General features: G+C 46.5%; 1 protein-coding gene across 1 annotated transcript in view; it reads left to right on the forward strand.

The window, feature by feature from the left end:
* Positions 1-18,358, forward strand: part of CR1 (complement C3b/C4b receptor 1 (Knops blood group)) — a 40,724-nt gene extending 22,366 nt beyond the window's left edge. The window contains 24 exon segments of the mRNA XM_038162310.1: positions 477-659; positions 872-1,063; positions 1,296-1,395; positions 1,927-2,012; positions 2,720-2,899; positions 3,303-3,350; positions 3,566-3,748; positions 4,028-4,210; positions 4,411-4,590; positions 4,998-5,027; positions 5,172-5,247; positions 5,504-5,574; positions 7,728-7,973; positions 8,788-8,979; positions 9,185-9,281; positions 9,908-9,993; positions 10,369-10,575; positions 11,098-11,280; positions 11,762-11,950; positions 12,050-12,241; positions 12,544-12,570; positions 13,207-13,273; positions 14,734-14,831; positions 16,583-18,358. Of these exon segments, the coding sequence (XP_038018238.1) occupies positions 477-659; positions 872-1,063; positions 1,296-1,395; positions 1,927-2,012; positions 2,720-2,899; positions 3,303-3,350; positions 3,566-3,748; positions 4,028-4,210; positions 4,411-4,590; positions 4,998-5,027; positions 5,172-5,247; positions 5,504-5,574; positions 7,728-7,973; positions 8,788-8,979; positions 9,185-9,281; positions 9,908-9,993; positions 10,369-10,575; positions 11,098-11,280; positions 11,762-11,950; positions 12,050-12,241; positions 12,544-12,570; positions 13,207-13,273; positions 14,734-14,827 (3,092 nt within the window). The 3' untranslated portion in view covers positions 14,828-14,831; positions 16,583-18,358.
* The last annotated feature ends 5,098 nt before the right edge of the window (positions 18,359-23,456 follow it).

The raw sequence follows: 23,456 nt of genomic DNA on the forward strand, positions 1-23,456 counted from the left end.
CCCTTCACCACTCCCTCCTTTGGAGGGTTTGGGCAGACTCCTGAAAACAGTGATTCTTCTCCTGTGCCACTGAGTTAAAGAAGCTTAAAATGAGCTTGTTTCAGCCCCTGCCATGAGCACCTTCCACTGTCCCAGCTTGCTCCAAGCCCTGTCCAGCCTGGCCTTGGACATTTCCAGGGATGAGGCAGCCACAGCTGCTGGGCACCCTGTGCCAGGGCCTGCCCACCCTGAAAGGGAGGAATTCCTTCCCAATATCCCATCCAACCCTGGCCTCTGGCAGCGGGAGGCCATTCCTGTTACTCCATCCCTTGTCCCAAATCCCTCTCCAGCTCTCTTGGAGCCCCTTTAGGCACAGGAAGAGGCTCTAAGTTCTCCCTGGATCCTTCTCTTCAGGCTGAACAACCCCAGCTTCCCCAGCCTGTCCCAGGGTCACGGCCCTGCCCTTTTCTCAGTTTTGCTTTGTCCTCTCTCTTTAGTGCTGCAATGCCCTTCACCTCCAAATATTGACAAAGGAAACCACGACAGCCAGGACTTGGAGGTTTTTCCCACTGGGATGGTTGTGAACTACAGCTGTGACCCTGGCTACAGCCTCCGGGGAGAGGCATCCATCTACTGCACCGACTCTGGCAACTGGAGCCTCCCTCTGCCTCAGTGTGCAGGTACACTGGGGTTCTAAGCTTGGACTTATGGATAGCCTGGGAGTTCTACCTGTAGGACTCATCCCTACCCTTCCCAAAATTCGGAATCCTTTACCCTCCCCCTTTTTTACCCGTTTTGCGCAACGATTTTAAGCCGTACATACCAAAATACATTTTAAAACAATTTTTGTAGTTGACATCTCCATTTCTCCCTATGTTTTCTCCCCTGATAGGTGGCTGTGGTGCACCTCCAAACCTCACCTTTGCTGAGCTAACCAGGGAATACAAAAATCAGCTGGAATTTGCTGTCGGGGACACCGTGCGCTACAGCTGCCGGCCGGGACACTTGAGACGCCCCGGAGTGCCCCAAACTCTGACTTGCCTCCAAAACCACACGTGGTCTGAAGCCCTAGAGTTCTGTAAAAGTGAATAGCTCCATCCATTTGGTGTTGGTTATTGGAAATTGTCTCTTTTGTGGGTTTTTGAAGGAAAGATTCGTACATGGCTTTACTAGTCACATGGTCTGGGCCGCTTTGGGCCTTTTTGAAATCACATCTTTACTGGTGGCAGAACTTGGACAGAGCCTTAAGGTACCTTCTCATGGTGTGTTACACAACCTCAAGAGAGGAGTTTAAACTCAGCCTTGTTCTTTCCCAGGGAAGCAATGTAGACAGCCAGAACCCCCCAGGAATGGCAGAGTTGTTGTTCTGACAGATCTCCTTTTCGGGTCAACCGTGAGCCACACGTGTGATGAAGGGTGAGTCCCACGCTGCCTTCGCTGCCTCCGTGTCCGAGTTTGGTGTTGGGTGAAGGATCAGAGCCCACTCTTCTGCACAGCTGTTCTCCCACAGCCGACCTGAACTGGAATTTTGGGTCCCATTCCACCGTAGTTGGCTGCTCCAGAAAAGGCAGAATTGTCTCGTTTTTCCCTCCTGTGCTCAGCAGATTACTTTGCCAACCAGTTTCAGTTTTCCTTCTCAGATGGCCTCGAGCAGGAGCTGAGAGTGGGAGCAAGGCCGTGCTGCAAGGAGGCTCCAGCCCTTTGGAAATCAGTTGGTCCTGATTTATCACCTGACCTATCTAACCCAGAGTTTTTGGGGTCAGTGCTGCTCCTCTTGGATCTGGGAAGAAGGAACTCGGTGTCCTTCATTCCCACATGTCCAACCAGCAGAGAGACCTCGGTGATCAGCTGGAACCAGGAGGCTGCAGAAGGAAACCTCTGGGGAGGGGAAAATGCAAGCTGAGGGACTTGGTATGAGCTTGGATATTTCTCTCTCTGCACCTCCAGGTACAGACTGGTTGGACAGTCCCACAGGAGATGTGAGAGTTTGGGACGAGATGTTGCCTGGACTGGTCTCCCTCCCATCTGTCAGAGTAAGTAGGTCACCACTATATTGGGGCCAGAATTGCCATATTAAGTCCTTAAAATTAAAAAGCGTTTCCTTTAAATAAATAGAATTAAATGAATAAGACTATTAAAGGATAATATTCCTCTGGGATAGTTTTTTTTTTTTTTTAATGCTTGTATATTTGGTTTCTCCTAAAAACCTTCTAGATGTAAGCTTTGATCTGTCACAGCAATGCAGACTGAAGAGTTGTGAGATGCCTGCAGGGACTTGTCCCTTTTGTTTCACAACAATAAAGGAGAAATCAAGTTTAAAAATGTGTTTTGTAGAAGAGTGATATTTTGAGTACCACTGAAGTGGAATTTTCCAAACTCTGTACTGTTATCTGAAGCACAAGGATGTTTTGGAGGGGTTGATCATTGCAGTTAGTCTTTTTTTCAGATGGAATTGCTTTTTGAGGTTGGGATAGTAAGGAATTCATGAGAGTGACAGTGCTGACAGATTTCTACCCAATTTCATGTATTTATTAGAATATATTCATACCATCTATGTTTATATATATACCCTTAAGGTACCTAAAAGAACTAAAACCCCTCAGTTCTTGGAATTATTCTTATCTGAGTCTCTAAGTGCTACCAGTGAAACTGCCCTGAGCACCCTGAGAATGGACTCCAGGATGTGTTCATTGCAGCACCCCCACGGCTTTGTACCCCTAAATAGGAGTTTCTCTTCCAGGGGTGGTGTGCCCTGCCCCACAGATCCAGAACGGGAGGGTGGCTGTCCCCAAGCCCCGCTACACCTACAGGGACTCTGTCACCTTCAAGTGCCGCAGAGGCTTCACCCTGCGAGGCCACCCCACGTCCCAGTGCCGAGGGGACAGGAGGTGGCACCCACCTGTACCTGTCTGTGAGCAGGGTAAGAATCAGCTCTTGGGCTTGCTGGGATTGCACATTCCTCCTGGATTCTCCTGCCCACTCACCGAAGCCAAAGCTGGTTTTATTTTTCCTGTTTGCTCCAACTGCTTTAAGGAGAACCCAGAAATTTTTCCCTTTATTTATGCCTCTTTTCACACCCAGGAGATGAGCCAGGGCTTGGGTAATGCTGTAAGTACTGGCATGATTTGCACTTTCTTACACTGCTCTTTGCAATCCATAATCCACATTCTCTTAATTCTTAATTTGGTAGCTGCAGGACACTGACTATCAGAGAGCTGTGAATTTTTTCCTGGAAATGTAACACCAGGATGATGGGAAATGAAGGTAAATGTGTGCATTTTATTTGCTCAACCATGTTTTTAAACTCTTACTGCTGCATTTAGATGGAATGTCAGAACGTTATCACCACCCTGACACCACAACAAAGCCAGGTAGGTCTCGTACCTGAAGAGGCAAGATTTGATTTACTAATCACTAACTCCTCCTTCCAATCTGTCCTGCTTTTTTGAGGGAACTTTGCAGAGGGTTGGGCAGGGCTGTTGGGGTCAGTGCTGTGGGAGGGAGTGTTCATCCTTCCCCAGCTGCTCAGAAGTTTTCCCTCTTGTCTCTCTGAGCTCTGCTTTGATCTGCACGTCTCTGTTTTCAGTGCTGCACTGCTCCAAGCCTGCAGACATCACCCATGGGTCTTTCCGTGGCCCAGCAAAAGCAGTTTTTACTGTGGGAACATCTGTAAACTACATCTGTGAGCCTGGCTTCTCCCTCCTGGGGACAGCATCCATTTATTGCACAGAATCTGGAGCCTGGAGCCATCCCCCTCCTGTCTGTCAAGGTGTGTTTTGGCTGCAGAGAGCAAAGAACAAAGGACGTTTAACAAGTCTTGCCTTAGGGGAAGGTCTGTAGAAGGTCTAAATCTGAGTACAGAATGTGTGATGAGAACAAACTCGAGTTTTTAGCCTTTCAGAAGCCTGCTGGAGTTACAGGGGTCCGTGCTGTTGAGTGCAGGGGAAGAAATTCAAAGGGAGCAGCCGAGGCTGCAGAGGGTCAGTGCCTCAGCCACTCCCTGGCCACCCTTCAGCACCCTGTTGGTTGTCTCTCCCTGACTTTCCAGCTGTGAAGTGTCTACAGCCTCCAAACATCACCAACGGGAGGCTGAAAGGCAACAGCTCTGCCACCTTTCCCCCCGGAGCCGCTGTATCCTACAGCTGTGACCCCGGTTACTCACTGGTTGGGAACGCTTTCATCAACTGCACGGGGTCGGGATCCTGGAGCCAGCCCTTCCCGCAGTGCAAAGGTGAGCCTGGGCTTCCTTTGATGTCTGCAATTCCACGTGGGGCTGAGGCACTTCCCCAGTTCTGCAGAACGCGGAATGAGAATTAATTCCTGGCAACCCTCAGAAGGAATTCAAGAGCAATGTCCTAAATAACCCACAGCTGTGTTTCTCATATTTTGTGTTCCCTCTAAATGTCCTCTTTTTATTGCTTCCAATTTCAGAGATCAGATGCGAATTCCCGGATGTCCAAGGCGTTAAAAAAGCCATTAAAGGAAGCACTTACCGCTCTGGCACTAACATCACCCTTGAATGTGACGATGGTTACGTGCTGGAAGGCATCAGTCACACCCAGTGCCAAGAGGATTTCAGCTGGGACCCTCCCGTGCCAGCCTGTAAACTGAGTGAGTGGAATGTAAACAAAGCAAAGAGCAAACAGAAGCATGCAAATGTATTTCCAACATGCAAATATCTGTCAGTATTTTTTTTAAAAAGGAAGTATACAAGGGAGTGGTTTTCAGAAACCTGGTGCTGTGGGTCTTAGCAGTGAGACGCTGGCAGGGGGAAGCTGTGGCTGCTCCTGGATCCCTGGCAGTGCCCAAGGCCAGGCTGGATGGGGCTCGGAGCAGCCTGGGACAGTGTGAGATGTCCTGCTCATGGCGGGGGGGGGGAACTGGATGAGCTTTAAGTCCCTTCAACCCAAACCATCCTGTGATTCCAAGAGGTTTATTGGTGCTCGTTGAGGACAGTTGAGAAACGCTGTATTTTGGTAGAACAGTTTGCTGATTTTCCTTTTTTCCCTTCCCTCCAGCATCCCCCAAGCCCGGGTCAGTAGGCTTAGGTAAGCAGCTTACAAACATTTTTGTCCCCAGCTCAGTGGCCCCAGTGGCACAGCCTCCCTCTGCTTACTCGGCAGATACAACCTGTTGTGCATTTCGTGTGCTTCACACTCACAGTGAGAATAACCCGGGTTCTTCTCTCTCAGGAGTGGCAGCTGCAGCAGTTCTGCTGCTCCTGGGGGCAGGTGTTGTCTGGAAAATAATTTCCAAGCAGAAGGAAGGGTAAGGCAGCTCTGGCTCTTTGTTCCTGTCCCTTGGTGCCAAGTCCCAAGCTTCGTAACACTTGATACACTTGAAATATTTGCCTCAGTGTGTCCGGGCCTTGTAATTTTGTACCTTCAGCTCAGGCTTGCAAATGATACAACCTGGAACTCATGGTGGGGTTATGTCATTTTATTTCAAGCCTCTGTTTCTTAAAGGAAACCAAACCGAGTGTTCTTTTACAAGGCAATTCATTGTTTTCTTCTTTTTCACATAGCTATTATCATACGTATGAAAACTATAATTACAGAACCCCCCTGAACCCAGACACTGAACACAAAGACTCCTGTCTGCCATAGGAGGTATGGATTTATATTCCTCAGCACAAAATACCAGTTAGAGCTGCAATAACTATACTGTCCTTTGTTTACATTGCTGGCTGCTTCGTCTCCTTGAATGACTATTTTCCTAACACAGCCATTCAAGTAGAAACATCTTTCCTTTTTGTCTTCTGATAGAATATTTTCTTTTGCTGAACAGAAGATGTTTTGAACATATTGGGGTTTAAAAACATCCAGTTTTCCTTCTGACACCACCCCCAAAGTGTGCCTTTCCTTTTCTACAGTCTGCATGGTTGGTGTGCACAGGTCAGACTTCCAGACCAGTCCTTGCTTCTGACTTAAAGCTGCTTTTAATTTGTACAGGTTATGAAAAAGCTGAAAAGCTGCCTCAGCAGTAGCAGAGTCACAAAAGAACACTGAACTTGATTCCTGGGGTTTTTTATTGCTTTCACACTTACTACGATGGTGTTTTTACTTACAAGTGAATCTGTTCTCTGTGGTGGCTCTATTGCAGCCAGCAGTGAATTCTCACTGTTAGCAGCACTTCACCTGCAAAGTGGGACATGTAAACAGTATCAGCTTTGGGTTGCTGTGGGTGACTTCTTTGAAACAAAGCATTTCCCAGAAATTCCCTCCTCCCTCTCTGGGCGGCGATGGAATCTCTAAACACCGGTACAAAACCAGGAAATCCCGATTTCAACACCAGGATATCATTTCTTTCCTAGGCTGGAAAGAGATCTCATCCCCGCTGCTGCTAACCCGGCACCCGGCTCGTTCCCTGCAGCGAGGAAGCGCCGCTCACGTAGAGACTGGAATTCTGTGGCAAAAAAAGGACATTTTACTGTAAATCTTCAATGCTCTTCTGCTCTCAGCAGTTACTGTAGGGATCTAGTGAGGCTCAGACTGCATGCAGTGCGGGTGCTGCCTCGGAGGGAATTCTGTGCGCTGCTCCTGAAACGTTCCTGAAGAATATTTCCTTTGTCCCCCAAAAACTGGATAACCAAGTGGATAACCCCAAGCCGTGGTAGGGAGAAACAATCAATAATGCACTGGCCCATTCCCTGTCTCTCTGTGCCCACCAAAACATACCTGCACAAGGGTGGGAGTAACCAAGTGTTAATTAACATTTACATCTTTATTTCCTTCCAGCAACGCTTATGTGCAGTGTTCCTCTACCAATGCTTAACCTAATAAAAGCTGATGATGACAATTGTGTGTCTTCTTTTATGCCTACCCAGACTTTAAGTCTTTTCTGTTCTGTTTTTTTTTTCTTTTATAATTTTTTTAAAATTTTTTGGCTATTCTATTTTAATGCTGCTCTGCCATACACGGGATTTAATTTCCAAAGGCGAGCAGCCCTGCACAGGATGTCCATCCTGAGCTGGCTGTTCTTTTTAATTTATCACTGTTGGTTCCAAGTGTGGCGCCTAAACACACTTTGATTTTTTTCCTCTTTCCTTGAGCTGCCCGGGAAAGGATTCAACCTCCTCACACCCAGAGCTGTAACGCACTGAGGGTGTTGTAAAATGTGGAATATGTCCACATATTCCAAGATCACTTTAAGTCAGGGCATTCTTTGGTGGAAGACCTTTGTGTACTTTCAATCTTAATCCATAAAAAAGCAGCAGGCAGGAGCATCCCTTAGGAGCATACCTTGGTCAGGAGCATCCCTTAGTCAGGAGCATCCCCTAGGACCATCCCTTAGTCAGGAGCATCCCTTAGTCAGGAGCATCCCTTGGTCAGGAGCATACCTTGGTCAGGAGCATCCCTTAGGAGCATCCCTTAGTCAGGAGCATCCCTTAGTCAGGAGCATCCCCGAATTAACTAGCTTTAAGGATGAAGGAAACCAAGGTGCTGATGTATGTATTTGGCAAAATACTCAAGGCCGACGTGTTCTTCAGCTGAACAAAGATTATTATCCAGCTAAAATTCACTTTCGGGTCAAGCAGAGCCTTCCCCGAGCATGCGTTGAACTGAGCCGGGACTGCGTCATTAGCGTGGCAATTAACTCATCACAACACAGCGGCCGCGCCTGGAAACCGCCCTGACGCTGCAGTGCTGTGTGTAACACCGGCACGGAGAGCTCGCTCCGTGGATTCTCAGCGACCCCCGGCCGAGCGAGGCCCCGAGCTGTCCCCAGGGTGCCGCCCCGGCGCTGAGGGGACCCGGCGGGCGGGCGCGGCCATGGCGGCGCCGCGCTGAGGGCGGGCCGGGCGGGGCGGGCCGCGCATGCGCACCCGGCCCCGCGCTGCGTCTCCGGCGGCGCCGGGAGCGAGCGGAGCGGCCGCAGCCGCGGCCCCGCTGCGGGCATGGCGCGGCTCTCGGTGCCCGTGCCGCTCTCGGTGCCGCTGCTGCTGCTGCTGCCCGTGCTGGTGCTGTGGCAGCTCGGCGGAGCCCGGGCTGAGGGTGAGGCAGCGGCCGCTCGCTGTTTGCGGTGCCGGTGGGGAAGGGGCGCTCGGAGCGGCGGGCGCGGCGCGGAGCCCTCAGGGGGCCGCGGCTGGGAGGAGAGATCGGGATGGGGATGGGGATGGGGGTCGGGATCGGGATCGGGATCAGGGTCGTGCCCGTGCCCTGCTCCCCGCTGAGGGTGCCCTCGGGGCCTGCCGGGGGGGCGAGGGAGGCGGGAAGGAAATGGCTCTGGGGCGGTGGTGCCGCCGCGAGGGTTTGGGCGGGTTTGAGTCGGGGAATTGTGACATTGTTCGGGTGGGGAGGGACCTCGAAGCGCATCCCGTTCCACCCTGCCCTGGGCAGGGACACCTGCCGCTGAACCTCCGTCCAGCCTGGCCTTGGAGCCGATTTTAAGCTCCGCTTTCTGTCCCTTAGACCCGCTTTCCTTTTTCCTTAAGAAGGGACAAAGGGCTCTGTGAGTGGGGCTGGCTTGTTTGTTTTTCATGCAGCAAACGAAATGGGTGTACGGTGAGCGAAGTCGTGTGTTTAGCTACAAAAAAAGGCAAACAAACAAAAATCTGAAAATAGGATTTGCAGGAAGTGCATTGTCTGGGTAGAGTGACTAAAGAGCTTGAGGAACAATGAGTAACGTGCCCTATACGTGTGTAGGGCTGGATGCTGCATGCAGTTAAAACCTAAATTAAAAAATTGGAAACGACTTAAACATATCCTCAAGAGCTCTTGGATGATTCTGTCTCCGGTGCTGTTGCACCTCAGTGTGTTTCTCTTCTTGTCCCTAAGGTGCTGTGTTGTTTTTTCCTTCCTCTCCCAGGCACGTGTCCCAGGCCAGACCGCCTGCAGTACGCAGAGCTGGATGAACGCTCCAGGGAAATCCAGGATTTTCCACCTGGGACCAAAATCTCCTTCATCTGCCGGCCAGGATACATGAGGGTCCCAGGGAAGTCACTGACCTGGACGTGTGGGAATGACTTGCAGTGGTCACGCACAGACGAGTTCTGTACAGGTAATTTGTTGTACCCCTTTTTTCCCGCTGATGTTTAACAGTTTCAGTTGATTTGCAAGTGGGAATTAGGGTTTTGCCGTATTTTAAATGAAGCTTGGAAGATGCTGGTGTGGGTAAGAGCAATAAGTACAAAAGATTTTGTCTTTGTATGTAACTACAAAAATTTAGATTTTTTTCTTTTCTTTTTTTCCCCCCCTTTCCCCAGTGAGAAAATGTATGTACCCAGGAGACTTGGAAAATGGTTATTTTGATGCAGCAGATCTTACATTTGGTTCAAAACTGACATTTCAGTGTAACGAAGGGTAAGTGTTTTGGTGAAGTTAATGATTCTTTTTTTCTTCTTTTTTTTTTTTTTCATGTTTGCACCAGATTTGAAATAAACCCAAATTTTCTGTTCCCGTTCTGCCGTGAAATCTGAATTCTACCTGTAGCAAATGAAATTTAAATTTACAGCTAAATTTGATATGATTTCCTGGTTTAATTACTCTTTGCATCAACCCTAAGCTTTTTGGTGAGGATCTGTGGAACTGCAGTGTTACCTCTGGTGACTTCTTTTAATGCTCCTGTGGCAGAGGGAGCAGATATATATTCATCATCCTTCATTATTGAATAATTAAGTCAACAACACTAAGGAGGTTTTTTTTCCCTTTTCCTTGAGTATTAGTAATTTTAGGACTTTAATGTTAGAGGGTATTTCTGAAAATGGTAAGACTTCCACAGTTCCTTAGTGATGTCTCTTCTGTTTCTGTTTTGTTTTCAAAGTGAGACTGACAGCAAAATAAACGAGATTCTGTTCTCATTACAAAACCTTGCTGTGTTATGTCTCTGTAATCACAGAACAGAATTATTGATAAGAACCAATTTTTTGGTGCTTGTTGGAGAAATGAGAAATTGAAGTTTCACTTCTTCAAAATTTTTACCTGTCTAGATATAGATTACTGGGTAAGGAAGAGATTTCCTGTGAAATCAAGGGTGAAGGTGTTGGCTGGAGTGGACCTCTGCCTTACTGTGAAAGTGAGTAAATTACTGCTGTGTTTGATTTTCTGTTCAGAGAGGGGTAAGTTCATTTACAAACAGCTGTGCCACCAACTTTCCAGTATAAAAAAGGATGGGAAAACAGGGATGATTTTTTTCTTAACTACTTGGCTTGTGTCTGAGGAATGACCACTGAGAAATGTCAGTTTTGGTGGTAATTTTCTCATATTAAAATCATATTATCTCATATTATTATCTCGTGTTAAAATCAACCTCCTGTTGAGGCTGAGCTTCTGTAGTGTGACTTTGAGTGGCTGTGTCAGATTTTTCAGTGAAATGACTGGAAAACCAAGGCTTGCTCTTTGAGATGAACCAGCTAACACAGCAAAACCAACGTTTGTGCTTTATTGACAGGAATTCCTTGTGAGCCACCTCCCAAAATAGCCAACGGGGACTATGAGGAGAGCAGCAGCTACGTGTACCAGAGCTCAGTGACCTACAGGTGTCGGGATGTCCCCAAGGGCAGTGATCCCTTCTCCCTCATTGGCACGGCCACGATTTACTGCACATCTGATGCCCACTCAAATGGAGTTTGGAGTGAGCCGCCTCCAGAATGTCGAGGTTGTTGGGATTTTTCATTCTTTGTTACCCTGTCTGTTCCCTTTCCTTGGAAGCAGGGTGGGGAGAATGGACTTTGCCTCTAGGAAAGAAGGAAAAAATGCTCTGGTACGAGGTTTGGTGCAGTTCTAGGGGAGCTGGATTATGGCACAGAATATGACTAAGATTTAGGTTAAAGCTTGAAAAATATCTGTGTGAGTGTCTTGTTGGTAGAAGTGACAAAGCCAAAGTGAAGGAGCTGGGACACCACAAACCCTGCAGAAAAATCGTGTCAAGGGCAAGGATGTGGGGGCTGGATTAGGACTTGTGAAAAGCTAAGGAAGAACCCTGTTCCTAAAAACACAGCCAGTATGGAAGAGCAGGAATCAATGTTTCTACAAAGCTCCTCCAAAACAACTTGGGGAAATTGGCACGTAGGGAAAAGGATGTTGTGCTTGGTGCAATGTTTGTGTTAACAGGCGTTTCCAAGCTTTGTTTTCATTTGTTAGCAAATGTTTGTGTTAACAAATGTTTCGCCTCTTTCAGTGGTCAAGTGTGAAGACCCCAGAGTTGAAAATGGGAGAAAAATATCCGGATTTGGACTTGCCTACAGATACAAGGACTCAGTTGTGTTTGAGTGTAATCAAGGCTATTTCTTGGTTGGAGCAGAGGTGATTACCTGTGAAGCAAATAACAACTGGCATCCTCCAAAACCAACTTGTGAGAAAAGTAAGACTTTCTGTGATATTCCCTTTTCTCTTGTGTGTTGAAGGTGTTTTAGCTTAAATAGAGCATCCTGGTTTTCTGGTGATTCCATGGGTGAAGGCAGGAGGGAAGATTTGATACAGAGAATTAGGAGTATGCATGGTGAGGAAAGCTGTAGCATCCTTCTGGAGTAGTTGAAGTCTTTGTGTGTGGTTTTTTTATGGAGCTCTTCAGCTCCTACTTTCTAGAAATGATTCTAGAGAAGTAATGAACCAGTGAGGATTTCTGAGCTGCCACGCCACAGGATTGCATTATCCTAATGAATATCTACAGTGGTGTTTAAGTTTTCTAAGGGGAATATTTGTACTTAAAATTGGGGTAAAGTTATCTTCTGACATGTGCTGAGCTATTTTTCTGACATGAAGGCAGCTTGTGTTTGTGGAATGAGTGACTGAGTTAGAAATAAAGTTTATTCTCACTAAACTGGTTTAAATTCCTGTATTAGTTACTGCAGATGTGTGTCCTGCCCCCACGATCCCCAATGGGGTCCTGGTTCCAGCCAAACCTGCCTATGCAAGAGGAGAGTCTGTGCAGATCAGGTGCAATGCTGGCTGCTCCTTCCCTGGTGGCTCTGCAGAGATGACAGTGACCTGTCAAGGGCAGAGTTCCTGGGGTGCCTTACAGCACTGCTCCTGTGAGTAAAATTGCTCCAATCAGGACAGACTGACAAGTGTTGAATATCTGATGTTGGAATACATCTATTATTATTTTTTCCCCCCTCTTTTCTCTCCAGGTGAGTCTGAAGGTTCCGGTTCCACTCCAGTCATAAGCTATGGGAGAGTGATAGCTGGACAGAAGCCTTCCTACTCCGTGGGGGATTTCATCACCATTGAGTGTTACTCGGGGTACACCCTGCACGGGGAGGCTCGCATTCAGTACATTGGGAACAACCAGTGGGCCCCTGCAGTGCCAACCTGCCAGCTCAGTAAGTATGGGCTGCCAGATCTCCCCCGGGTGAAAATTCATCTGACAGAACAGCCCTTTGATATTCAGGAGAAATAATTGAATGCAGCTTCCTTCTTTATTTTGATGTGAAAAATGGGGTTTGGTAAAATGAATTGAAATATTCATATTCTGAGTTAAATATTATTATTTAAATTAGTCTGCCTCAAAGATTGTGTTGATAGAAGTACTTGGCTTGAAATTGCTCTGTGAATATTTTTATAATAATGTTTGAGTGAGAAACACCTCTGTTCCTCTTGTGATACTGATTCTTTCTGTTTTTAGGTGGATATATTATAGCCATCATCTGCGGTAAGTATTTTCTAAAACCCTAAAAAAATACTGTACAAATTTTTTATGTGAAAATCTATTTTTGATTCCAATCACCTGGGACTGCAGCAGGGGGATTTTGAAGTTTTGGTTAAAGCTGCACGATTCAAAGAAAGATTGCTTAGCTATTATGTTTAATTTAGTGTGAAATGTGTATTTTCTCATGTGGTGAGGTCACATTTCAAAGGCACTTTTCAACAACTTGGCCACTTGGATGAATTTCAGAGCTTGGGTTTACTGGGGGTGTGAGTAAATAACTCTGTCAGTGAACAGAGGTGTTCAGTCCATCCTCTGTCCTTGCTTGTGTTACTCAGATTTGTACAAACTTGTAAAGTAACCCTGGGGCCTTGTCATTCCTGTTTTAGTTTCTGGGCTGGTGGGTTTTGCCATCTTGGTGGTTGCTGGTTCTGAGCTGACCTGTCTTGAAGAGTCAGATATTTAACTGACATGGCTCATTCCATAAATAAGTCGGGTTGTGGGGTTTTTTGGGGGGGGTAGAGGTGGGATAGACATGAAAACAAAGCTATTTCTGCAAAATTTTTGTTGCTTTTTTGTGGCCTGGAGATGATCTTTATCACTCTAAGGTGCTTTTTTTTTTCACTTTAATTCTTCCTGAAGTGATTGTGGTAGTTGTGGTGCTCCTGGCAGCCTTCTGGATCTACAAGAAATTCTTCTCACAGAATGGGTGAGTAAGCTTCCTTTTTATTAACACTGCAAATTTCCAAATGACTGAGCCAAAGCTGTGCTGATGTCTAAGTCTCTTGAGCTTTGTGTGCCCTTTCTTTTGCAAATGTCTGATTTTGTGTGAGCTTCTCCCAGCAGCTGATGGAAGCTAAAGCCTAACCATGAATTTGACTTTGGTTTTGGATCTGCTGTTCAGCTAAGCTGCTAATTAACTCTTGCACTAATTTCAAGGAAGGAAAAACCCTGTTCTCGAGCTCGTTTGGCAGTGTCCACTTGCCAAGGAAATGATTTTGTCCATCTGCTTCAAACATATCAGTTTATCTCCTAAAGCCAGGGGCAGTCTTGGTTGTGTGGGCTCGTGCTGCCAGGTTTTCAGGTTTTTATTCTCCTCCTTCAGCCCCAGTGTTGGTGTCCCTATGTTAAAGACTTCCAAAATCAATTTTAAAGTATTAGATTTGTGCACAAGCAATTAGTGTTCTGTTTTTAATGAGACATGTAGGGTGTTTTAAACTTTTTCTTCAAAACAGCTGGGGTTTAAGTGTGGTTTTTGATGGAGAGGCAGGAGATTTAAATTCCTCTTTGTGCATTGCTTTTTGCTGTGATGTCTGATTTTATCTTCTGGAAAAAAACCTTTTTGTCAGAGAAATATTTTGTGAAATGCAAAACACTGACAGTTCAGAGAGGTTTGGTGGTAGGCATGGAATGTCAGGAGGAGCATCTCATCGGAACAGTGTTGTCTTTTTCCAGAGTCTGTTGGGATTTATTTGGAGTACATGGAGCAAAGGAAGGGATGCTTTAAATGAAGCAAACCAAAGGGAATATTCCTGTGGTTCGTATTTGTAATGAAGCCCACACAGAGGACTTGGGAGAGCCCTGGAGGTGGTTTACAACCAGTGAGATTTTAGCCTTAAAAACAGGCAGTGCAGTATCAATCCAAGGGCCAGGGTGTGCTGCTCAGCAATTTGGTGCTTTTGCCACTGCTTTTATTCAGTGCTTGGATATTCTGCAGCCTGGACGGGCCCGAGCAGAGCTCTTGGCAGTTCAGGGAGCTCTTGCTGCCTTCACCTGTGGAGAGACTTCTCAGGGCGTAGAGAGCAGGAGGGATCTAAAGCAGCATCATCAACAATTAAACTCTGACTCTGCTGAATATCTGACAGCATGAAAAGCCTTATTGTGCCTAGTGCTTCCCTTCATCTTCCTCTCTGGACATCTGACTGTTAAAGCTCTTTCTTGTCTGAAAAGCCTGATCTAATCTCCTTTTGTGAAAGCCTCCATCTCCCTGTTTAGTGTCCTGAGTTCCTGATGCAGCTGAGCCTTTGTGACTCTTGTGCTTCCAGCCCCTGGTCCTTGCTGGTTTGTAGCCTCCAAATGAGAGCAGATCTTTCCTTGGCCTCTCTTTTGTGTGTGACATGCCCTCGGATGGGACATTCAATTAGACCTTTCTCCCTTTCTGCTGTTCAGCTCGTACACAGTTGATGAGAGTTGCAAGGAAATTTGTATTTTAAAAGCTAATGCCCCAGCTGAGATGGAAGAAACTGCACAAATGAATAAATGAAAAGGTATAACTTTCCACTTCATTTGGACTTTTTGCAATGCAGCTTAAGTGTCTTTTTTATTGTGGTTTGCTTGGAATTTCAGGAGTGTGGAATCCATCTAGCTGGGAGCCTTGGCTTCCTGTAGGGAAGAATATCTTAACTTTTCATTCATTTTGGGAGAAGAGGATATAATCCATAGAGAATTATCATTTAGCAGTGTCAGTAAGAGCTTCCAATGACTGTAAATCACATTTCTTGGTGTTGTGTTTGAAGAATGAGTAGCATATTGCCTACAACACTCAGAAGAATGTCTGCACCCATCCCAGTGGTGAGTTGCTTTTCTTAGCTAATAGTTTCATTCCCTGTGATTAGAGGCTGGAGCCACCTTTGGGCACTGAAACTCTAAAGGTAGCTGTGCATCCCTTCAGAGAAAACCAGATCACATCTCTCACAATTACTGATTCATCTGCATTTTTGCTTTCTAGAAGAGAATAAAGGAAGGGTCTAACAACATCTTTTGAAACCTTCTTATGAAAAGGTGATTTCTTTTTCACATTCAGAGTTCTGCAGCCCTGAAAAGAATCAAAATTCAGTTGCTTTGAAGCTGATGTCCTCTCCTGTATTTTTTGAGATGCATGTGATGAATGTTGGGGTTCCTCCTGCACTTGTGTAGGGTCAAATGAGCTCTTCCAAAATCTGCCTCTTCCAGCCTTGTTTGAACAGAACACTTTGCAGACAGAACAGCTCAGTTTGATTTTCCTTGCCAGCGTTTTGTCGTTGCTATCTCAACAGAGCTGGAACTACAAATATTTTTTTTTAAATCAGCATTTTATTTTTTTTTTGTTGTTGCTTTTCTCCGTTGCACAAATCCTGAGGCGGTGATGGGTTCTCTTACTGCAGCTTAATGCAAAGCTCTTTTCATGTGCATAATCTTGATTTTATTGACTGGTAAAGGGCAGGTGAATTTTCAGTATTTTTGGTGAGTTTTTACATGAACAGTAGGCTTGGAGTTTATTCCAAAATGACGTCTAGATTAAGGAACATCTAAATTAGATGCTTCTAATTAAGATAGGATCTGCTTTTTGGGTTAATTTAGCTTATTTTTGGAGAGAAAAAAAAATGAATGAGGAGATAAAATAGAATTCTTCATTCCAAACTTACCTTTACACACAATAAGAGAAATTACTGGTGTGGTGTGTCAAACCACTGGTAATTCTGAAAGTTTTCTTGTGGAATGTGGAACTCCTTAGAGCCTTGCAGTCATAGCACTGAGGTTTGGTATGGGGTGGGTTTTTGGTAAAGCAGAACAGGAGTTGTTCAGGAACTTGGGACACACAGAAGAATGTCATTGTGAATTTTAGTTCTTGTAGGTTTAAGTGTTGTAAAGCTGCTGTTAGTGGACTGCAGAATCAAAATCCACACAAACTAATATTTCATTTTTGGTTAGAAAATATATACTAAACAACACACTGTAATTAAAATGAATCCAGGGTGCAGCTGGTGGAGTTATGGGAATCCTGTAACTGTTCTGGTGTTAGTTTTGGTATTACCAGCCATCACTTGGAATGATCCCTTTGGATCCCAGGCTCTCCTTGGGTCATTGCTGACAGTTCAGGATGAAGCTAAAATCTCAGTCCAGCAGTTGCTTGGTGAAGAGAGGCTAAAGACTGACCAGGTTGTGACTTTAATGCCAAAGCTAAGGATGTGCTTTCAGTGTAAATGTAAAACCTCTTGCAATGCAAAACCTCTGATCTGACTTGTTTTTTTGTTTGTAGGAAACGTGACAGCACTCCCAGTTCTGCCGAATATAAGATGTGTAAAGCATGACTGCCCTTGCTGGGGGGTGGGAGGGTCCCTGTCAGAGCTGCACAAGGACTGAGTGCCCTTGCAGTGAGTGGCTGTCCCTGTGTCTTGCTCTGCTGGTGAACTGGAGGAGGAGATGCTCGATAGGATAAAAAGCGTGTGTGCATATAGCTAACCCAGATCCTGCTTTGCCTTCTGGGCCCCTCGCTGTCCTCCTGTGCTCGTCAGCTGGGGAAAGGCCATACCTGTAGCATGCCAGAGTCTGTGGGAGTGCTGCAATGTCCCTGTCCCCGTGCCAGCTGCTGCTGCCCGCTGCCTGCAGTGCCACCTCTTGGCTTACAGAAGATGTCCAATATTCTGCTCTCCTGTAGAGCCCTGCTCACTCAAACCTGGCTGTCCTTCCCATCCCTTTTTGCAGTAGAGGTGGTGGAAATGGTTCTGTTGTTTTTGTTTCTGTGTTGTTGCTCACTCCCTGAAGAGTCTGGTGCCCTCGAGGGCGATGTCTTTTGGAAACTGTCACAATCAAGATCTTATATACTCTACCTCTTTGGCAGACAAAGTTGGTTGCTGTGTATATAATGAATTAAAGTGTGCCTTGAAATCAGAGTTTTAGAGCTTTTCCTTTGCTTTTAAGAAGGAAAAAAGCCATATATATTTCTGATTCTTTGCTATAATCTCCCAAAGACTGTGGTGGATTTGTTGGACCTGAAAACTGAAGGGTTCTGTAGCAAAGGCATCTCCTGCCTGTTGACAGGAGATGAGCACAGTGCAAGTTCCTTCGGGTGCTCAGTTTTAGTGAGCCTTGATGTCATGTCTGGAGATCTTCTGTTGCTTTCAGGGGTAGAAATGGGTGCTGTGGGATCCACCTTCCTTGACGTAAAGTCACGTATTTCACATTTCTAACCTCTGGCTGCAGACTGGGATGTTAAATCAAGCTCTGAAAAGCTGGGTTTAGCATCAGATTCCTGTTTAGAAGCAGAAGCTTTTCCCTGTCTCTCGCTTTTCGTGTTAAAGGAAAACCAAAGCAGTTCAGTTGTGTGCGTGCTGGGAGATGTGGTGGTCTCTTGTTTGCTGCTTGGTGCTTGCTCATCAAATGTTTTAGTCCAGATTCTGATCCAGGAGCTCCCACCACTGCGTTTGCCATTAGTTTAGAGTCACTGCTACTTCTAATTCCTCAGCAAACCCCACATCTTAACTAGAACAGGTTTTAGCTCCGTGAATCTCGCTGTCAGCATCCAGGCAGCTTCTCATTTTCACAGAAAACCCAAACAGCCTCCCTTCAGACGCCTGAGGCAGCATTGGAAGTGCTCTGGCTTGTCTGTGGCTGCTTGGCACCGCTCTCCCTGTCATCAACAGATTGTTGGAGTGGCACAGAGCTGTTTGGGGCTTTATAGGGCTTTTTGGGACAATCCCAGCAGTCTTATTGTTGGAGTTCATAATAGGCTGTGGTTGTTAGAAAGGGGCTTTGGCTCTGCAGAAGGATTTGCTGTTCGTGGCCTGGCTGATAGCTCAGTTTGAGAGTTGTTTGTAAACACTGGGATGTGTGACTGGGCCTGAGTGTGGTGCTGGTCAGGAGCTCAGCTTGCTTTGTGTGGCATCTGCAATGTGCTGAAATACACTGGAATGTTCTTAATTGGGAAGTGAAATCACTGTAAAAAGGGGCCGTGTTTTTGCTCTTCTTTCTGGATGTAAAGATTAGCCGTGATCTGTAATATTCCAAATAAAAATGTTAAATTATTTAGCAGTAAGTGTTTGTCTTTCATTCATCGTTGTGCTGAGCAGCTCTTCTCCCATTGCTATCCAGATGATTTTTCATGTCCCAAATGTCAGGTGGAAACTGCTGAGATTGAAGTTGGCAGTTTGTACACAGAATTACTCAGTGGTAGTGTAGGGGATGGGGTTTAATTTGCTGAGCATTTTTGGGGTTTCCTTCTAGAACTGCAGAGAATTTCCCAGAACCTGCAGAATTTTAGTGTTGACTCCTGAAAAAATTGGTGAAAAGTTGATGGAGAAGAGGAAATTGGGGCTGTTCTGGTGGAGCACTTGAGACAAAGCCCAGAGGGTGCTTTGGCCCTTTTTTCCCAGTGTGTGACAAATACAATCCTTAGGGAATACAGCTCGGGTGGGTTTAGGTGAGCTGTGAAGGAGAGGATTTAGGAGTTGTGTGAGTTTCACACTTGAAATGGACTGAACTTGTGTGGAGTCAGCTGCCTGACAGAGTGAAGCCTCTCAGAGGTGGAATAGAAGAAATAACTTCATATGCTGTGTGGCAGTGCAGTTTGTGCTGGGGACACTCAGAGTGAGTTGGTGTGGAAATGGTGCCAGACTGCACAACTTTGCCCTGTGGAGTTTGGGTTTGCAGTGAGCATTGAGGGGATAGCCAGAGTTACTGGGAATGGGGCTCCCTTCCAACCCAAACCATTCTGGGATTCTGCTCTGGGATTCTGTGAATCTGACTTAAACACTGCAAATTAATTGGGCCTAATTGTCACGAGACCTGTGCTGTTTTTCTAAAACTCAGTGCTGCATGAATTATTTCCTTTTGGAGTCTGGAACTGATAATTAAAGGGATGTGAACTCTGCTAAAGGAAAGCTGCATGGAATAAAAATGAGCTGTTGCCATCTACTGGTGACAGGGCAGCGGGAGTAACAAAACAGGTGCAGAGTTATCTGGTTTAGGGTTAAATGATGTGGATTGTGGTTGGTGGGTTCTCAGTGTCACACTTCAGATCAGTATAAATTAAGGGGTTGGAACTGGATGATTTTAGGGTCCCTTCCAAACCAAACCATTCTGATTCTCTGAATCTGAACGCTTCTGAGGGTGGTGGAAATGGAGCTGGGAGCTGAAATGAAGAGACTTGCAGCACTTAGGTGTTGTCCAGCAGGGAATCAGGTGATCTCTCTACCTGAGACAGAGCCCAGGAGCGTAGAGCACACAATTTTATTTAGAAGGAAAAAAAAAAAAAAATCTGTGTAAAGAACAGGTTAAGGCAAACAAACAGCACATGGAGTAGAAGTGGTCAGAAGGTTGGGCGGCTGTGTTGTCACACCCAGGCCCTGGCTTGCTTGAGTTGAAGAAGCTGAGTTATGTTTGAAGAGATGCTTCTCTCTGTCTGGAAGCATCCCATCCTCACGTGAAGGGGATGCTGACTGTCCTCCTTGTGTGCAGGATGTTCAGCCTGTGGGGGAACTTCAGGTCAGAGAACAGCAAGCCAGTGGTGTTGGGCAGGCCAGGTGGTGCTCTGGATGGTGTTTGTTTGTGACCTGGGGGGTGAGGGAAGGAAGCTCCCCATTGCTGTTGCTTTTCCCCCTACATCATAACCGATTTCAAATGGTGCTAGACAAAAACTGAGACTCTGAACACCAAGAGAAATCGGTCAGCCTGTGTAAGAGACGTTTTCCTGGCTCACAGAAGGATCCTCTTGTAGATGACTGCTATGCATTCTTTAGAGATGACTACTCAGTGCTCTGATCAAACCTTCGTCCACACAGGGATCAGCTTTTCCATGTCTGGGAACACGCTGGGCAGCAGGGAGGGCAAAAAAAAAGAGTTCAGCTTCATTCTAGGTTGGGCTGCAGGGCTGGAGAAGTGAAATATTGCCAGGAGGGACCAGCAGCAAACTGGGAGATTATTCTGGAAAGAGGAGTGGGTTCTGTGTGTGCTGGAAAGTGATTCTGGAAGAAGGAGTGGGTTCTGTGTGTGCTGGAAAGTGATTCTGGAAAGAGGAGTGGGTTCTGTGTGTGCTGGAAAGTGATTCTGGAAAGAGGAGTGGGCTCTGTGTGTGCTGTGTGGCATCTTCGTGATGCCCATGGCAGGGGCTTGGAACAGGATGATTTTTAGGGTCCCTTCCAAGCCAAGCCAGTCTGGGGTTGCTGAAGGCACTTCTGTGTCTGCCTGCTGAGGTCAAATACTTGGAGGGAACTTCTGTGTTTGCAGAGCTGTGGAATGACAGTCCTGTGGTGATGGAGCCCCCAAGCAGAGGGTGGAAATCCTTTTGCTCTGAGGCACTGAATTCAAGGCTGATGCTAGTTGTTGGGTATCAAACATACTCTGCCTGTCAAGGTACAAGAGATACCACGTTGGTTTTCATGCAACCTGCGGATCACTTTACTCTGGACACCTTGAACTCATATCCATTGTTTATTGAGCAGAAGTACAGGAGCAGGAGGCTGTGCTGGTGTGGCCCTGCCTTGGGAGGGTGCACACAGGGGTTGGAGAAGTGTCTAGGAATCAGATGATGTTACAAAGTGGATGGCTGGCAAAAAAATCACCTTTGGAAAAGGGGCCGATTTGAGGAGCAGAGGATGTTGTTGGAGTGAGCAGGTGCTTGGTCTCCTCCCACGCTGTAATTCTTGCTCCTAGAACACTGATTTCAAATGGTGCTAGATACAAAGTGGGAAAATCTAAGCCACCATGTGAAACCAGCTTCCAGAGGAAGACACATCTTGTGCATGGCTGCAGGCTGAGGGAGAAAATCCTTCATCTCCACCGTACCTAGAGAAAAATTCATTTATTTAATTTTATCAGACGGCAAGACAGTTACCTCGGGCTTAGCTACTGTGTGGATACACAATTTTGTGGCATCTTGTGGATGGTTGGGGCTGGTGTAGGAGAAATGAAATGTGTGGTGAGGAAAACCCCCAGCCTGGCAGTGAGTGCTGTTTCCTGCCCTAGCCAGGTGGAATGCACTCAAGTTCTTCCCAGCAAGTGATGATCAAGGTTTTGTTTCTTGCTAGTGCAGAGCACGATGCTGATGGGCTGAGTGTGGGAAGTTTGTGTTTTTCTATTTCACTGCAGATGAAACCAGGTTATAAACCTCATCCTGTCTAAGGCAGAGAGTGTTCTGGCTTTCTGTCACTTGCTGACCAGAGAGTACAGGACAGATCAGGTGCTTTTTGTGACAGGGAAGGAAAGTGTGAGTGTCCTGATGGAACTTCCTCTCTCAGCAGTCCCTGTGCTTTAAGTAAGCAAGGACTTGCAGATCTTTGTGAGGCAACTTTCAAATTCCGCAGGCAGAATGAAAATAAATTGGGTCGAAGGTACTTTGAGTGTGGGTCAGAACAGAAAGGGAGCGTTCACAAATTGAACTGTAAATGGTTCAGTGGAAGTTGTTGAGGAAGGAGAGTGTGAAAATGAGTGGCTGATGGTTCCTGGAACTGCAGCAGAGCTGAGCACTTAACCTGCAGTGTCCACAGCTCAGAGCAGAGGGAATAGAGGGGGTGTTGAGAAGCCTCTGAACCGCTCCACACATGCATAATTCAGGAGCTATCAACCTTTGGCTAAGTGTCTGACCTGTGCTGGAGTAGAGGCCAATGTGAAATGGAACAAAGCACAACTGGAGGCAGCAGTTTCACTTATTGATGCCCCGGCGTTTTGGCAGCTCTGTGTATTCCTGTTGTAACCACATCCAAAAATCTGCTCCTGTGCCTCCATCCTAATGCACACTCCCAGGCAGCAGAGGGAAAGCTCAGAGACGGGAGCTTGTCCTTCCAAGAAAGAGGGGTGGAGGAAGGGGAAATGACTGGACTAGATTCCTTGTCTGGATATTTACTGTCGTTTCTAAATCCATTATCTGGGGCAACAGGGTGAAAGACGAGTGGAAAGCAGGTTCCCTCCCCAGTGCCTGCTGTGTGGCACAGTTATTTAGGAGGCACCCTGGATTAGCAGGTGAGATTTACTCCTGAAAAGCTGCACCAGGAGTTGCTGCTGAGGGAGGCAGGTGCAGAATCACAGCAGCATCTCTGAGAAACAGGCTCGCAGTGAGGCTTGCTTTGGTTTTTCCTCAGTAGTAAGCATTGCAAAGAAATCTTCATTAGGGTTTTGAAAAATAGTTGGAGGAAATGTCACTCGATTTTGTGCTGCTGAAAATGGGAACTTGTGTCAAAGTATGAGACTTAGAAGGACTGAACACCTCTGCACATCTTCCCCTCTGCAAAGGAGACCAACCTTTCCAGAAATATCATGCAGCAGAGGAAGACCAATGGCTCATTTATTATTTATAGTTTTGATGAAACCAGGTTTCACTTCAGCATAATTAAGATGCTGCTGCCCCTCCTCCAGGCTACCTGGAGTTTGTCCTGTTGCCTTCACAAGCTCCCCAGAAGGTGTCAGCCCTTCTTGGCAAGGTGCAGGTGCACATTTGGGAAGGGTAGATCTGCCTGTGCTCTCCTTTCCAAGGCTCCCAGTGTGTCTGGGCAGGAGAAAGGAGCAGTTCAGGATGCTGTGATCCACGGCTCCCTGCTGGGAACGTGCACATGGGCAGGAAGACAGGGACACAGGATGGTTTGGGTTGGACGGGACCTTAAAGCTCACCCAGTGCCACACCTGCCATGGGCAGGGACACCTCCCACTGTCCCAGGCTGCTCCAACCTGGCCTTGGACACTCCCAGGGGTGTGGCAGCCACAGCTTCTCTGGGAATTCCATCCCAGCCCCTCCCAACCCTCGCAGGGGAGAAGATGAAGCAGTGCTGGTCTCAAACATTTGCTGTGTGGAGAGCAGCAAATACTGTCACCTGTGCTTGGCTTTATCACAGTGGTCTGGACTTCCCAATAAATAACAGTAGGGAAAGTACAATATCATTCCGTGGTTTTCCTCTTTTTCAGATGTTTTAGTGGCAGTGCTGTTCTGTAGCTTCTTTCAGAGGAGCAACTCAAAACCTTTCATGTACTTCACACTGCTTTATACATTCCATAGGAGACAAAGACAAAAAGGGAATCCCTGCCTTCCCTGTGAAAGGGAACTTCCTCTCTACCCTGAGACCTTCAGTCTGCAGGAACAAGGCAAGCCTGGATGTCACAGAGCTGATTTTTCACAGCCTGCCCCTTCTGTAGAAAGGCAGTTCCAG

The sequence above is a fragment of the Motacilla alba genome, chromosome 26, assembly GCF_015832195.1.
Source record: "Motacilla alba alba isolate MOTALB_02 chromosome 26, Motacilla_alba_V1.0_pri, whole genome shotgun sequence".
In the NCBI taxonomy this organism is placed as follows: domain Eukaryota; kingdom Metazoa; phylum Chordata; class Aves; order Passeriformes; family Motacillidae; genus Motacilla; species Motacilla alba.